Source organism: Rhipicephalus microplus, chromosome X (genome assembly GCF_043290135.1).
Source record: "Rhipicephalus microplus isolate Deutch F79 chromosome X, USDA_Rmic, whole genome shotgun sequence".
NCBI classification, from domain to species: Eukaryota; Metazoa; Arthropoda; class Arachnida; order Ixodida; family Ixodidae; genus Rhipicephalus; species Rhipicephalus microplus.
In genome coordinates, this window is record NC_134710.1 from 240,227,962 (window position 1) to 240,243,490 (window position 15,529).

General features: G+C 39.0%; 1 protein-coding gene across 6 annotated transcripts in view; it reads left to right on the forward strand.

Moving 5' to 3' along the window:
* Window positions 1–15,319, forward strand: part of LOC119187804 (uncharacterized) — a 214,571-nt gene extending 199,252 nt beyond the window's left edge. For all 6 annotated transcript variants that reach the window (XM_037435890.2, XM_075878856.1, XM_075878855.1 and 3 more), the window contains 2 exons: window positions 1,625–2,046; window positions 14,179–15,319. In XM_037435890.2, coding sequence (XP_037291787.2) covers window positions 1,625–2,046; window positions 14,179–14,527 — 771 coding nt within the window. In that variant the 3' untranslated portion in view covers window positions 14,528–15,319. The remainder of the gene's footprint in view (window positions 1–1,624; window positions 2,047–14,178) is intronic.
* The last annotated feature ends 210 nt before the right edge of the window (window positions 15,320–15,529 follow it).

Sequence of the window (15,529 nt, forward strand, 5' to 3'; positions counted from 1 at the left end):
CTCTTTGGCTACATTTGGTCTTTATACCAGTAAACACTATCATATCATCATAATCTTCATTTCATATCACTTGGAAGTTTACATGATATTAAACTACCTCTACATTAACTTAATCAGCTCTTCTGGGAAAGTGACCCTGAGAGGTGAGAACAGAAAACATATTAAAGTAGCACATATTTCAGTCCCCTTCCAGCCCTATTAGTTGCTGCTCCATTAGCACTTGTTGAAGCTTATGAATGTTTCTTTTAAAGAGCTTGTTACACACAAATTCGAGTGTTGGCATGAGTGTCAACGTCTTTGGTTGTGAGCGAAAACTAATCATCTCGTCCATGACTGAAAAATAAAAAAGATGCAAATAAAATGTACACCATTGCTTTTTCAAGGTGCTTTAAAAAAAGCACTATAAATAATGCCGTGTAGTGAAGGAAATCTCCTTAATGCTTGTAATATATCAGAGTAGCTCCAAGTATCAAAACATGTTAATAGCACAATTAGTGAGTGTTTTGAAGGCTCACCCATTACAAAGGGCTCAGACATATTTTATCATCATCAGCATCAAAATCATCAACAAAGTGAGCAGCTGCGTATCTTCGCACATTGCCTTACAGATGCAAAGTGTGGCCTTTGCTGATTCACAAAATGAAGAATGATGTTGTAGTGGATACTTAACTGTACTTGCAGTAGGAATTCTAGGACAGTTTGAAATGGCCTATGTTATGGGCACAGTTGTTCATTTTCTTATGACACAGTTAGGCATGCATCAAGAACTAAAGCCTGGCTAGCCATTGAGAATGTGATGCACATGGGGCCCGATTACGCTATCACATTCTACTTTTGAAGGCGAAGCTCAAGTGCCTTCAAAGTTTTCAATTAGCTTCAGTGCTTACTTTTTAAGCAGCTTCATCGCGCTGGCTACTGCAGCCACTGAAGTAATGTAGCAAAGTGGGCTAGTTAGAACATACTCATGATGGTCAGTGCAAAAAAAAAACATGAAAAAACAAAGAAGTGCACAACACAAGCACTTGTGTTGTGCTCTTCCTTGTTTTTTTGTGTCATTTTTTTTTTACACTGACCATCGTGAAACTGCAGCAACATTTTTATGGGGCTAAATTGTAAAGAACACCAGTAGGTTTACGTGCACGGTAAAGAACTCCGGGTGATTGAAATTAATCCGAAGTCCGTTCACTATGGTATGCTTCATAACCGTATTGTGGTTTTGGCAAAAATCATTTTTGCAAGTTTTGTTAAAGCTTCATTACATTAACTTTCTAGAGAAGCGTATGATGAGGGGCTAGTTGGTAAGACGTTTAGGAAAATTATAACTGCGCTAAGAACGAGACACCAGAACGAAGTGGACAGGACGATCGTAGTCCTGTCCACTTCGTTCTCTTGTCTCGTTTTCAGCGCAGTTATGATTATCCTAAATGTCTTACCAACTAGCCCCCCCATCATACGCTTCTTGAGTCCATTTCTCCTACATGAGGCCCTGCTATATGTTCCCTTACAAAAAAAAAAAAAAAAAACTGCAACAGTCCTGTCTACTTCGTGGGCAGGACTGTCGCAGTTTTTCCTAAATTAACTTTCTGTTTCTTATTACTTTCTCTCTCCATTTTCCTTCTTTCAGGAGCTCTGTTCGAAAGCAGTGCAAGCTGAAGACTGCTTTTTGTCAACAACTTCAGAGCAGGATTGGTTTGATGATGACTTTGGCTTAGGCTCCGGTGACAATGCTTTGGCCTACCAACGACGTATTCCAAACAAGCCACCACCTCCTTACAGTCCCCCAAAGAGTGGCTTCATGTCAAGGCTGTTTTCTGAAGCTGTATGGAAAGTGCCTAATATGGAGTCTGAAGTGTCCACTTTGATACAGAAAGCAGCCACCATTGTTTATGCAACAGCCGTGCAGGGAAAAGGTCTTGCCAACTTGACGTTCAGCCCCGAGTGTGTTGGTGAAAAGGCTGGTGTATCGGGTGTTGATGGAGACAGCTACCGAGCCTACTGTGAATTTTTGTTTGAACTTGTAAAAGAGACAGCTCAAGAAATTTTTCGGTGAGTGGAATTTGTCAAGCTTTAGAGTACTGTTTCACGTAGACTGGTATTGTTCCTCTATGCACACTGAAAAAACGCCAGGCCTGCATGTAAGGCACAGTACAGTCACAGCAAAAGCTAGACGAGTGGCCTGTCAGAGCCTTTTCTTAACACTCATGGGGTAACTGCTGCAAGTACACTTGCTTGATACCCACTACAACATTATTAATAAAATTTTTTGGTAGTACTCCCGCATTAGCTATGCTATTTTTCATCATTCTTCTGAGAAGCTTGGTATCCGTCAAGCACTTGCAAGGAATTCCGTGCCAATTGTTCATGCAGTGGCTGATGACGATGAGGAATTGTGGCTGAAGTGGGTATGCGCAACAGTTATTTGGTGAACAAGAACAAGCTTTTGTAATGGTTTGGAGCATTGGACAACCCACTCGTTACGCTATTCGCATTCTGCGACGACTGGTTGTTCTTTCGCTGTTCTAAAACACTTTAAAAGTCATATTAATGCGATTGCTTTCACGACATCAAGCCTGCCTAAGGCTAGTTTGCCATCAAGTCCCAAGTACCAGCATTGCTCAGTGGTAGAATACTGGGCTGGCACCCAGTGGATCCGGGCTCAAGCCCCACTGTATCATTGGTGCTAGGTTTTTATTCTAATTTCGTGCGATGTGGTTGTGGACAATGGCGGCGGCAGCAGACTACTACAGTGGTGCGTGACCCAAATTGTAATCTCATAACAGTTTTTGCTGCAAAAAAGCAAATGCACTCCTGCTTTCCAGGCATTCTGCTATAAGCCTAGCAAAGTTGCATTGAACTGCAGTTCTATGAGACTCTTATGGCTATGCCCATGGTGCTTCAGAATACCGTGAACATCTACAGGTTTTGCTAACTCTGTGTGGTCTATCATAGGAGTAAAATAGTAGCATTTTTGTTCGCTATGATTAGATAGCTGGTTTTGTTGTCTCTCGGCTCATTCTTTAGTGTAACATTATCATAAACATAGCCTAATACTGGATTGTAGGCTTCCACATCATCAGTCATGTGCTGAGAAAGTATTGCTAATGGTTCAAGTTTAAGCTACTATAATCTAGCATGGCTAATTTTCACGTATTGCTTCCTCTACAATGCCTCAGCAATTGAGGGTGTGCAAAATAAACAAATAAACAAGGCAAAGTTGTCTCTAAAAGCACCAGCTTTGCTTATACAATACTTGCTGTACACAGAGTTCTTCAATCATACAAATTGTTTGCAGCCATTGGCTAAGCTTATCATAATTTGAACACCGCATTGGCCAAAATTATGAGAGGTCTGTTGATTCTGGTGCCACTTGTCAGCAGAGAAACAAACGAGAAATCCGCCCCCCCCCCCCCCCCCACACATTTTTTTTTTTTGGCATTGCATGGGATCGCAGGCTTTGTGAAACAGGCAGTGTGTTTTAAGGCTTACTTTTTGCTTGTGACTTAGTGGCTGCAGAAATCTCATTGTTCTTGAAAGTGTTTCCTCTAATTCTTGCCACAGTAACTCACCCAGGGACAGCAAAGACTGTAGAAATGCTTTTTTTTTTCTATTGTTGGTCCTAGGTGTTAAATTGGTTCACTAACCCCTATAAGTTTTTCCATAGTCATGCATTCATTTCGAAATGGAGTTTTGCAACTGGTATGATTGAAGAATTCTGGCTACCTAGGTATGCTTGCTTCACCAAAATTTGTCTAGTTTACATTGTAAGTGTGAAGCAATAACAAACACCAATTTAGAGTTACAGTAGAGGATGAACTGATTTACAACCTCGTATAGTTGGTAGGCATTTTGTCATGACTAAACTATCAGTAAACTTTAGATGTTAGTGGATAGAGTGATTTTTCAAATGCACAGTCACATCCTGCTGTGCCCAAAAACCAAAGGACAAGCTGATCTTGTGCAGTGCAAACTTACGAAAAGGGCTGATGATGATACCGGCTCGTCCAGCACATGGTTGTATTTACATGGGCCTGAAGTCTATTTGAGCTCCAGTGATCTGTGCTTTTTCCAGATTGTGTACATACATTTTGTGCTTGTTTAGTATGTTTAAAATGATTATCACAAAGAGCTGCTGAGAGTAAAGTTGAGAGCTTAGACTTTATTTTGTTGCTAGCTGTTCATATTAAAATGGCATCAATCATGGTACAAGTTTGTAAAGTGGTGAATTGAGAATTTAGCCTCCTTGAATGCAAGGGATTTTGAACGCATCTTGGGCAGCAGTGGAGAGTTTGTTTGCATGCGGTAAATTGCATAGTCATCACAGTGTAAGAATGTATATTTTAATGGTGAAATTTACCTCTTTTACAATATTTTTTGTCATTGAAAAACAGAAGTGTGGAGATTGTGAAAGTTTATTTAATTCAAATGCGAGTGATTGCAAACTAGCATCAAACAACGGTAGTGCAGTGTAATTCAACCCCCCTCCTCTCTGGCTCAGTGTAAAGATATCTTTTTGTTTTTTAGTAATCTTCACCTCTCTGATGGAAATTTTTCATAAGACATTGCACTATATGATAATCAGAATTGTTTGCATGCAAATTAAACAAAAAACTAACTGTTATCCAGCTTACTTGGATACTTTTAAAATTCTTTTACCATCCTTAAAGGTGTGATTTCTACGAGTTTGTTCATTGGTTTTTTCTTGTGACAGACACTTACAGCTTAGCCTCCTTGATTATGACCAGTTAATCATAATTTCTAGATTTAATAGATTTAATTAGCTTTCACTTGTCACTTGAGATTGAGAAACAAGTTTATGTTAATATCTAGTAGTCTCAGTAATTATCTTCAGCATTGAGATTTAATTTTTTAATCGCATTCCATAATAAAGGGAGTCTTACATAAGAGGTAGACTATACTGTGAACACAATACCCCTAACAAATATGAGATGCAAGAGTGGTCAAGAACAGTAGATCAAAGGAAAATGACGGGCAGGTGATCTTGAAAAAGTTGCAAGGCAATTATTGTGAGGGGTTGCTAAAAAAAAATGAGAAAAATGGCTTGAGGGCATGTGCATGCTCAACTTGTCAAGGATGACTGGTGCTTCTTACTTGCCAGCATCTTCTATTTACCGGCAAATGAGCCTGTTCCTTATCTCCATTGACTGGAGCACAGGGCTGCCCTTGACTGAAGGAAACGCTGGTGTTGAATAACGTTCTTTTGCGGTTCCTACAGGAAATTTCTGGTTGATAATAAAGTTGGTTAAAAAAAAGTAATACAGTTGGTGCAGCACACATTTGTTTCAGTGCAGTCAGGCAGGTATTGAGAGCACCTGGTTACAAAATTATTGCTCAGAAATTAAATGAATTGAATGGCATAATGTGCCAGCAACACCTTGAGGCAAAGGGTGTTACTGCTATTGACTAGTTTTATGGACTTGTGTGAACAGCAAATTTTATGTTCGAAACAAATTCAATGAAAATACTAATTTAATCAAATAATTCTGAATTGAATTCTAATACTATATGTATCACATGTTATAAAGAAAAATGAGCATATTTGTCATGACCCAACTAACCTGCACAATAATATATATATATATATAACGCGTTATTCGAAAGTCGTAGGTCTGATTCCTGCCCTTGGCTGGTTATTTTTTCATCCACTTTTCTTTCTTCTTATTTACATTCCATTGGTTCTAATAACTTCCCCTGTACATTCCTTGGCATTACTGTCTGTTAGATCTCATATATATATATGTATATATATATATATATATATATATATATATATATATATATATATATATATATATATATATATATACATATATATATACATATTGTGACGACGCGAGATTGACGAGCACACAAAGCGCCTCAAACAAATACGATCCTGGAAACAGGCTGCAAGGACTTCTTCGTCTTTTGCCCTCGGCTAAAGACACTCGCGCTGCTTCGTTGTCCTCACCACTGGCACATACGCGCGTCAATATATAAAGTGCTTGTGAGAATATTCGAATTCGCTTTGAATCGATTTTAAAATATAGAAAATTTTGAATTATTCGAAGCAAACGAATAATTGCACTTAATTCGCATTAGTTACCCTGTAAAGATGGTTTCACTGCAGTCAATTGGTGCAAAGCCGTGAAAACACACATACAAGAGAAACTTGCACTGCCGCGAAGTCCTACTTCAAAGTTAAATGAGAATATTGCCCTCGCATCGATTCATCTTTTAAGTTTAAAAGCTTGGTATACCTACTTACATGCTCTAAATATAGCAAATTTTAAAGAGTAACATATTTTACAGGCTTATGCTTGCATTCTAGCGAAAGTCGAAACATGCTACTATTCAAGGTTGTCACTTTCTTCGATGCAAAAAAAAATTGTATCTGCACAGGCCTTGTCTCAATTTTTTAAAAATAATGTGAATGTTTGTTAGGTCATGACAAATATGCTATTTTTTTCTTTATAATATGTTTTATATAGGCTATTCAAATTCGATTCGAAATTATTCGACGAAAATCACTATTCGCTTCGAACCTGAAATTCACTATTCGCACAAGTTTAAAATATATATATTTAAAGTTGAAAAAAGACATGTGCAAATGTCATTCTTTTTGGTTCAAAGGAAGTAGAAGCAACTCTAAATAAAAGCATGATTTGACTTTCGGTACAATGCTAGTGATAACGTGTAAAATACGTTGAATTTTAAAGTTGACTAAACTTCGAGCGTATAAGCTGACATAACAATCTTTTAAACTTGAAAATGATGAATAGATGTGAAGATAATATGTTCATTTAACCTTTAAGTGGGGCTTCGTGGCAGTGCAGATTTGCCTTGGATAGGTGTATTCACGGTATAGCACCTTTATACTGCAGTAAAACCACTTTTACAGGGTGATTACATGCGGTATAATGTACATCAATACATGCATTTTGAGTACTTCGAAATTAAGTGTGAATCGAAGCAAATTTGAATACTGCAATGGTGGAATAGTCACACAAGCCTGTATACTTAGTAGAGCTGTGCGAATAGCAGACTTTTGGTGCGATGCAGATTCGAATATTCAAATGTGTACGAATCGAATATTTTTCGAGTATTTCTCAAACAATATTCGATGACTCAGAAGCGAAATTCTGGACAAAAATGTTTTAGAGGAAATGTTAGCATATTCCTATGAGATAGCAATATGTTGGTGCTTTTTCTGGCTATGTTGATGAAGTGCTGGCAGGGCAGTGTTTCATAGTTGTCTTATCAAGAATGAAGCAATGTTGAGGCCAAATTATATTTATGCTTGTGATTTGGTGCAACCAAAGTGTTTCCGACAACATTTCTTACATGAGAGGCAAAGATGCTATTTTCTGAGCATCTCCTCCTTTTTCAACTGATTCTCAACTGATGTGGCTGTCAAAGGTGTGCTGCCTTCGAGTCCAAAGTTCCAAATCTGCCTTGTAGGCATCGGTATATAAGAACATCTGAATTTTTGCATCTTCAGTGTTCGAACATCCTGCCCAAATGTCAACAGCAGTAATTGAGCCCCACATCTGCCGCATCTATCATCTTCATGTTGGAACCAGCATTTAGAACTGTAGCAGAGCCTGAAAGGCAGCTTTTTCACAATACGAGGGTGTGATGGGATGAAGTTTGTTGAAAATATAAAGGGGCCATTGTCAATAGGACGTTGACTATATATCGTCAGGAAGCTCGAATGATACAATTTTGGTGTGATTGAAATCGAATAGCAAGCACTATTCGAAAAATATTTCAAATTTTGAATATTCGCACACCCCTGATCTTTAGTTTATATCGGTTGATTTGTAAAGAGAAATGGTACTATATAAGTACGAGGGTTTGTGGAGTTAGGTGATGTGCTCCTGATTATCAGAATAACGTTATAATGGCTGCCCATGACATAAAGCTCAAGAGTATTATTGGAAATCTAGCCGGCCTGTTGTAATGTGGTCAAGCATCAGCCTTTATTGGGTTATCTTACTTCCATGCGAAGTTGTTACAGCCGAATAAGTGTAGAAGAAACAGGGCTTATCAAATGATTGCTTAGCACTTAAATTGTAGTGTAGAATCATTTGTTCAATTCTCATGCATTCAAATATCTTGTTAAAGTTTGAAATGCACTTCCTGCTGCTTCATCACTTGCACCGTACAAATTCCAGTCAGTGTTATTGAATTCTGTGTTATTGAATATCTACAAATATTTGATTATATCTTGCCATTAGGCACCGTTGAGCTGCTTACAACTCCTGGTGATGCCATGATTGTGTGTACGTAACTGCAACATTTTAAAGTGGCACTAAAGGCAATGCTAAGTTTATATTGATTGTTGAAATCGTGTTTCAGAAACTTTGTAGTGCTTGTTTCAGACCAAGGAAATGCTTATTTTGAAAGGAAATCGTGCTTTAAAGGGGCCCTGTGACATTTTTGGGACAGCCTTATTTAGTATCGAAACGCGTGTATTGATGATTACTGAGATAAACGCAACAAGAATGATGAAAATTGGTGCGCAGAAAGTGAAGTTATGAGTCTTTAATGTTCAAAGCTCGAGCAGATGACGACGAGAAACGTTCTCTTTCACATTTCACTCACCTGCTGACGTCAAAGACCGCTTCCAAATCACAGCGCGCATCTCGCAAAGACATTCCGGAAAGGTCACTCATTGTGGCCTTCACGCAATACCTCGCTACCACTCTTTTTTATAGCGTCATTAGCATGGTTACTACAAACCACGTGCGTCGGGTATCAGATGCTTTCACGGTCACACTGTGTAAAGTAAACACATAAGCTTTGAGCGGGGCCATTTCTCGGTTTGCATGCAAAAGGCGCTCTATGGCAACGCTGGCGCCCACTGCCTGTCGCATTTTTGGCTCGCAAAAAATGCGGCATGCGTTTCAATTTTCAGTTGCTCGCCTACCATAGCCTCGTTTGCAGGCTATGTGCTGGGCTCGTTCTTTTGAAAACACATCATTTAGAAACAGGAATTATTTCTTTCTGAGAAAGTACAAAAAGTTTATGCTGCTTTTAGCATTCACTCGTATGGCCTAGCTACCACCATATGAATATTGAATGCTATTTCTTGCGTCAAGCCAATCAAAAGCAAACGGTGTTTGTCGTCATGTCACATGACATGCCGTCACTTCCTTTGACAAAAATAACCAATGTGTGTCGCCGTAGTTTGAAATCGAGGTAGTTTGTCTGGTCAATTAAAAGTATAACATCGTAGATTTTGGCATTGCCATGTGCGCAACGATATCGGCACATTCCACAGCACCAGAAGAACCGATGAAAAATACATGCTTAAAAAAGTGTCGCAGGGCCCCTTTAAGTGGTTCTCACAGTGTTAGTGTACTTCAAATCACCCTTCTGAAGAGGCCTTCTGACCTAATAAGTGGCTTGCCTATGTTACCTGCCTTTACTGCACTGCAACCAATGTAGAAGCTTCTTGCATGTACAGCAGAATAGTGGCCATCAATCAATCCAAGACACAACTTGGGTTGGCCAGCAGACAGCAGCAAAGCAAACGTGCAAAAGTAGTGAGAGCCACAGCAGCAACAGCACCCATCGAAGCTTGTCACGATGGGTCTCGAGGCACGGCACTTAGCCACATTGAGTGAAAGGGTTCATTCTGGGCAACTCAGTGGAAAGTCATGTCGGTTTCTTTTCTGCAGCTAAAGCTGCCTACACCATTCAAGTATCTGACATCACACAAACACTGCATTTTGTTAAACTTTTCATTCGAGCGACTTTCATGAGCCTGCAAAGCACATGCAGCACTACACAATAACAAAATTACCAGTTAGATGCAAAAATGGAGATTCGTGACCACCCGTACCATTCTTTATGATAACACTAATTAATTATTTTTTTCCATGAATAAAAAAAATGCACAAGCGGCATTTTATTGCGTCTTGTAATGCGTGGGATGTTCTTTTCTAATAATCTTCATTTCTATGATAAGCAGTATGAGTACTAGTGATTAATTGTACTTGGGACTTTGATGTCATTGGGCTCATTCTGAAGTGTCTCACTTGTGGCGCATATCATCTCCTACATTTACCTTAATTTATCCTTCAGTAGAGCACTACTGATGATGATATTGATGGTTTAGGTCTTCTCAAACAATGACATTTTACTCTGACATAAATTGTTATTTGCTTTTCCGATCGAGGCGGAAATGTTGTAGGCCCGTGTGCTCAGATTTGGGTGCACGTTAAAGAACCCCAGGGGGTCTAAATTTCCGGAGCCCTCCACTACGGCGTCTCTCATAACCATATGGTGGTTTTGGGACGTTAAACCCCACATATCAAATCAATCAAACTGTTATTTGCTTTTAGTGACCCTTTAAAGGGGTCCTGCAACACTTTTTCAGCATAGTTAGAAAACAGTGCCAATCGGTAGTCAAGGATCCCAAGAACATGCGAGTCAAATATGTGAGTCGAAATTTCAGGCAGCATATGGCCTGAAATTCACAATTAATTGTCAAAGTATGTTGGAAATCGTTTGCTCTTTCCTCTACAAATGATGCCATAAGTCTATAAAGTCTACAGCCATTGGCTGATTTGAGCATCATGAGCTGCATAGTCGCCACAGCCACACCACGTGTCGCCCCGTGCCGCACCTGCAATCACAATGAAATTTAGCAGCTGTTTAAAAAAAAAGGGGGGGGGGGGATGAACATGCTCAAGGTCACGACATGCACTGATGTACGGGTGTATCTTTTTGCCCCCTTGCGATTCCCTCTCCTGTGTCGCTTTCAGCACACCTTGAGTGATTTGTCACATAAAGCGTGTGACAAATCCCTGCAACTATGCTTATACTTGATGGATACCAAAATTTTTGCAGCAGTTGATTTGTGAGACAATAAACTTCTTTATGAACCTCTCCACTGATTACTCGGTCAAGTGTTGCAGGGTGCCTTTAAGGTTTCCTAGATGTTTTCCTGTGGCTTGAGTAATACCATCCAATCTTTTTGTGCATGGGAAATCTCATTTTTGCTTTCGTTCCACTTTGGCAGGTTTTAATTTTTCTTTCGTTGAACAGGCAGCTCTGGTTGCATAAATAAAGTTTTGCTCTAAACAACTTTTTGCATAATGCAGAAAAAAAAAGAATTATGATGTTCAAAAGGAAAAAAAAACAGAGCTAGGAATAATAAGGGACAAACACAGTGTAAAAAAAAAAAAACATGGTTTCTAGCACCATATTTGTCTCTTCTAGTTTTTGTCACTGTCCTTTTATTCAATACCAGTAATGTACAAGCACCCCAACACACGACAAATTTCTCGTGTTAGTTGTAAAATCCAGTGGAGTGCCACTGGTAATAAACTGATACTGTTGATTCATAGCCAAAGTTTTTACGTGAGAATATTAAACAGCTCATTTCGCAGAAATTCCAGTATCGTCGGCGGCCTTGTTGGTTGTGAGCGAGAAATCATCATCTTGTTCGTGACTGAAAAAGAGAGAAAGAAGCAAATAAAATGAAAATTAAGAAATTTTTTTCTCTGACTGAGGATGAAGTTTGCGTGGCAAGTACCACAGAGCCACGATATTTATTGCAACTGCTTTGGAAAAAAAACAACATATGAATGTCGTGCAGAGAAAGAGTAAGCAAAACAATTTTTCATGTATTAGTTAGGTGCAATTTCACAATCCCGAAAACACCATTCTTACCCTGACACGACACTTGGTAAGCGAGAAAACACGCGGAAAGAAAATGCAGTTGGAGACGCCACCTTGAGATTCCAGCGCCAAACATCGTGGCGTTATAGATTTAGAAGGCGTCTACATAGCCCTGTGTAGCTTCTAATTGATAAAAATGAAGTACATTATCATCTCTGGGTGCCACATACTTAGCATACAAAGTTTCAGAAAATTTCATTGTGTCAATGTCCCAAAAATATGAAATATACATTTTGAAGTTTGGCATCACATGTAGAGATTTCGGCGTGAAATTTAAAAATAAAACTTCAGCCTTGATTTTCTCTGCTAATAATAAACTTGTGATAGTGAAATATATGGCATTATAGCTCTCGGAGTGCAGTTTTTCTATTTAAACCAAGCCATTGTTTCTCTTTAGTGTCCCTTTAACACATCATATGTTGCCGGGCGTCAGAACATGGTTCGAGCAACGAGTGGGTGTTTTAAAGGCCCATTACAAAGCGCTCAGACATACTCAATAATCATCATCAGCAAAACTATGAACATTGTGAATAACTGCGTAGGTTTGCGTGTTGCCCTATGGACACGTAGTGGGCCCTTCACTGATTTGCAAAAGGAAGAATTATGGTGTGGGGGGCACTTCACAGCTGTGCTTGCAGGAGGCATTGAATGCTACTTTGAAAAGGCCAATTTTATGTGCACAGTCAATCATTTAACAACAGCACAGTTGAGGCATGCATTGACAGCCTAAGCAAGCTGCCAGTTTAGAAGGCGATGCGCACGTGGCCCAGTTACACTATCACGATCTTCTCTTGAAAGCAAAGCGCAAGGATTGTTCAATTTTTAACAGCTGAATTGTGAATAGGGGAAGCATACGCACTGGGATGTTGCTTGAAGTAACTAACTCAAATGAAAGTTTATTAAAGTGAAGGATAATTGTATAGTATCATCAAGCAAGATACAATCAAATGATTTATGTTTTGCACAGTATATTTTCTATTTTCATTTGATTGTGTGTTCAATTGTGCACTACATGACAGATGGAACAAATGCAAAATAGTTGTAGCTCTTATTGCAACAAGGAACTTTTGGGAACTAAACAGTCAGGAGTATACTTCTGTTCAGGCAAGTTGTTGCAGTATACTACTCGAAGCTCAGATGAAAAGACAAGGGCAAAAATGAAAGGAAAAGGACAAGTACAGCACTAGTCCTGTGTGCATGTGTAATTTGTATGTATTTATCGTGCTTATCTGCTCACTTTGAACTTGCTGTGAACGTCCCACTTTTATCTTTTATTTTTCAATCTATATCTAACATGCTATCCAGTCTGTGGTCGGTGAATTAATGCCCTATTCAGCCTATCATGGTCATTGGAAGCAATGCAATATGATTTTTATTGATACATTTGTGTACCAAGTGCTAGCTGTGGCACCTCTTTTCTTTTGCTGGCAATAGGTAATGTGTTGCTCGCAGATGGTGCCTTTTTTTTACTGCATGTTACATTGTTTGATTTTTGATTGTTTGATTTTTTGACAGGTAAACTTGAGGTCTTGCTCATCTCACTAAAACATGAGCCATTGTGGTAGGGTTATAGTAGGTTTTACTCTCTAATGCTGAACATGAAATAATAGTTTGGCATGGTTTGCTAAGCACACTATGCTAAAACCATAGTTGGACACACTCTGTGAAAATATACAACTACAATCATGAATTGCCTGACATTTTGTCATTTACAGTCTTTGCAGTAGCTTTTATAATGTTTTTACATTGTAGGGCGAGTCAAATCGGTTTGCTTTTGCATTATATGGTGGAGAATATTTGTGGTTGCCATTCAGGGGTTCACTAATGTGTGGATGGCTCATGATAACTGTTCAGCTAAGTCATGACTGTATAGCTTGAAGTGTAAATAAAATTTTGGTGTGATGAAGTCATTGGTTCTAGGATCTCGCGCTGTGATGTCTGCTTTTGGTTTTTACGAGTGCCCTCTGTGGTTGTTTGGTGGCTAAGGTGTTGCACTGCTAAGTTCAAGGAAGTGGGTTTTCTTCTCAGCCATAGTTTAATGGGGTCTAAAAGTAAAAACACTCTATACGCATATGTAAGTGCACATTAAAGAACCCTAGATAGTCAGAATTCATCTGGAGCATCCCACGACAGCATCCCTGACAATTACATTGTAAAGCCACAGTCTAATAAGTTTAACTAGTATAAAAACTGCTTACTTGTTTAGGAACCAAGCTCTTGTTCAGCGTGAAATGCGCACTGTGTACTGCGAATTTTAATGTTTCCTCATTGCTGCACTATCTCTCTGCTTTTCTGATGCATGTAACACGACGTATAATGACTCTTCTTTTCTCCCTACATATTGAATTCTCTGAAATGAACACATGATGTGGATGCTAAAAATATTTTGCTGCATAAAGAAGCAAGAAAGATAAAGCAGTGCCACAGCTTGCAGTTATAATTTGAGTATTTGAAACTGGCATTTATTTATATTTCTTTTTTTTTCAGCACTGAAGAGACAGATACTCCTCCACCATTCTGGCAACGAAATGTGCGTCTTAGAAGAAAGCGACCTCTGCCTGCTACGCCTGAGCTTTTTATCTCTCTTGTGGGAAGCAAGGTGTTGTCAGTGCCAGGACTCCATGAAAATTCTGAACTTGCATTCCGCAACTTTGATGATCGTGGACTGAATTTTGTGGATGTACTGTTATATTCTGAAGCCAGAGGAGAAGAGCCTGAATGGGTGGACTACAGTCGTGAGGAGGTCATTGTCAAAGACCAGGTTGCCATTGCAATTTTTCGCCTTTTAGTGGACGACACAATTGAAACTCTGAAGTCTCTATGGCAGTTCAGATGACAAATAGTATAAGCTCTGTTTCTGTTAGTTTTTTTTTTCTTCAGCTTCTACAATGATTGCAGTGAACATTCTTTTCTAGAAAAACCAGTTTGCTGAAGGTATTCTCTGCTGAATTTTAGAGATCCTGTGCCGTTAGGCAGATGGCTAGTAAATTTTCCTGGTCAGACAACTGCTTTGTATAGGGCAGCTTTCATAGCAACCTACATATAACAAGTTACATACATCTAATTGTGTTTTTTGGTACTAATTGTATGTAGGCAATTTTTAGCTATCAAGGGTACATAATTATCTGTACGACATGCACCTCAATTTAGCATTTAAAACTAAAAATAGAACTTTGGCTATGTCTTCAAGGAACATTAACATCCACTTGCGTGCTGATTCAGCCACTAATAATGCCCAGGCTGTGCTAATAATAATAATAATACAGCCAGATCAGTTCGTTCCACTTTTTGTGCTTTTGCAATATTTGCAAAAACAGAGATGGAAGTATGAGAGAAGTCATTAATTTCTTTTTAGCATTTGTTCATTATCTTTCATAGGGCAGTAATTTTGGCTACTGCAATCACATTTCTTAGTGGGGTAACTGTATCTTTCTTTCTGTAATGCATCCGAATCTGTTCAAAATGAGTTCACTTCGAACAAGTCAGCTATTTACAACCACTAAGGCTGCTCAGGCAGACAAGAGCGATAAGTGGTAGCAGATGTTGCAGTGGCTTGAGGTCTTGTTCTTATCCTCATGTATTGCCATTTGTGGAAGCTTATCGAATAAATAGAATTTTTTTATTGTCAGCTTATGTGGCTGTTTTTGTACCATTAGTGTACCATATAGTGCCCGTGTACTTGGATTTAGGTGCACGTTTAGGTGCAGAACCCCAGGTGGTCGAAATTTCCCGAGCCCTGCACTACAGTGTCTCTCATAATCATATCCTGATTTTGGCACTTTAAACCCTGACAAGTATCATTACTGTATGGTCAGTAACACACTTTTGACTAGTGCTT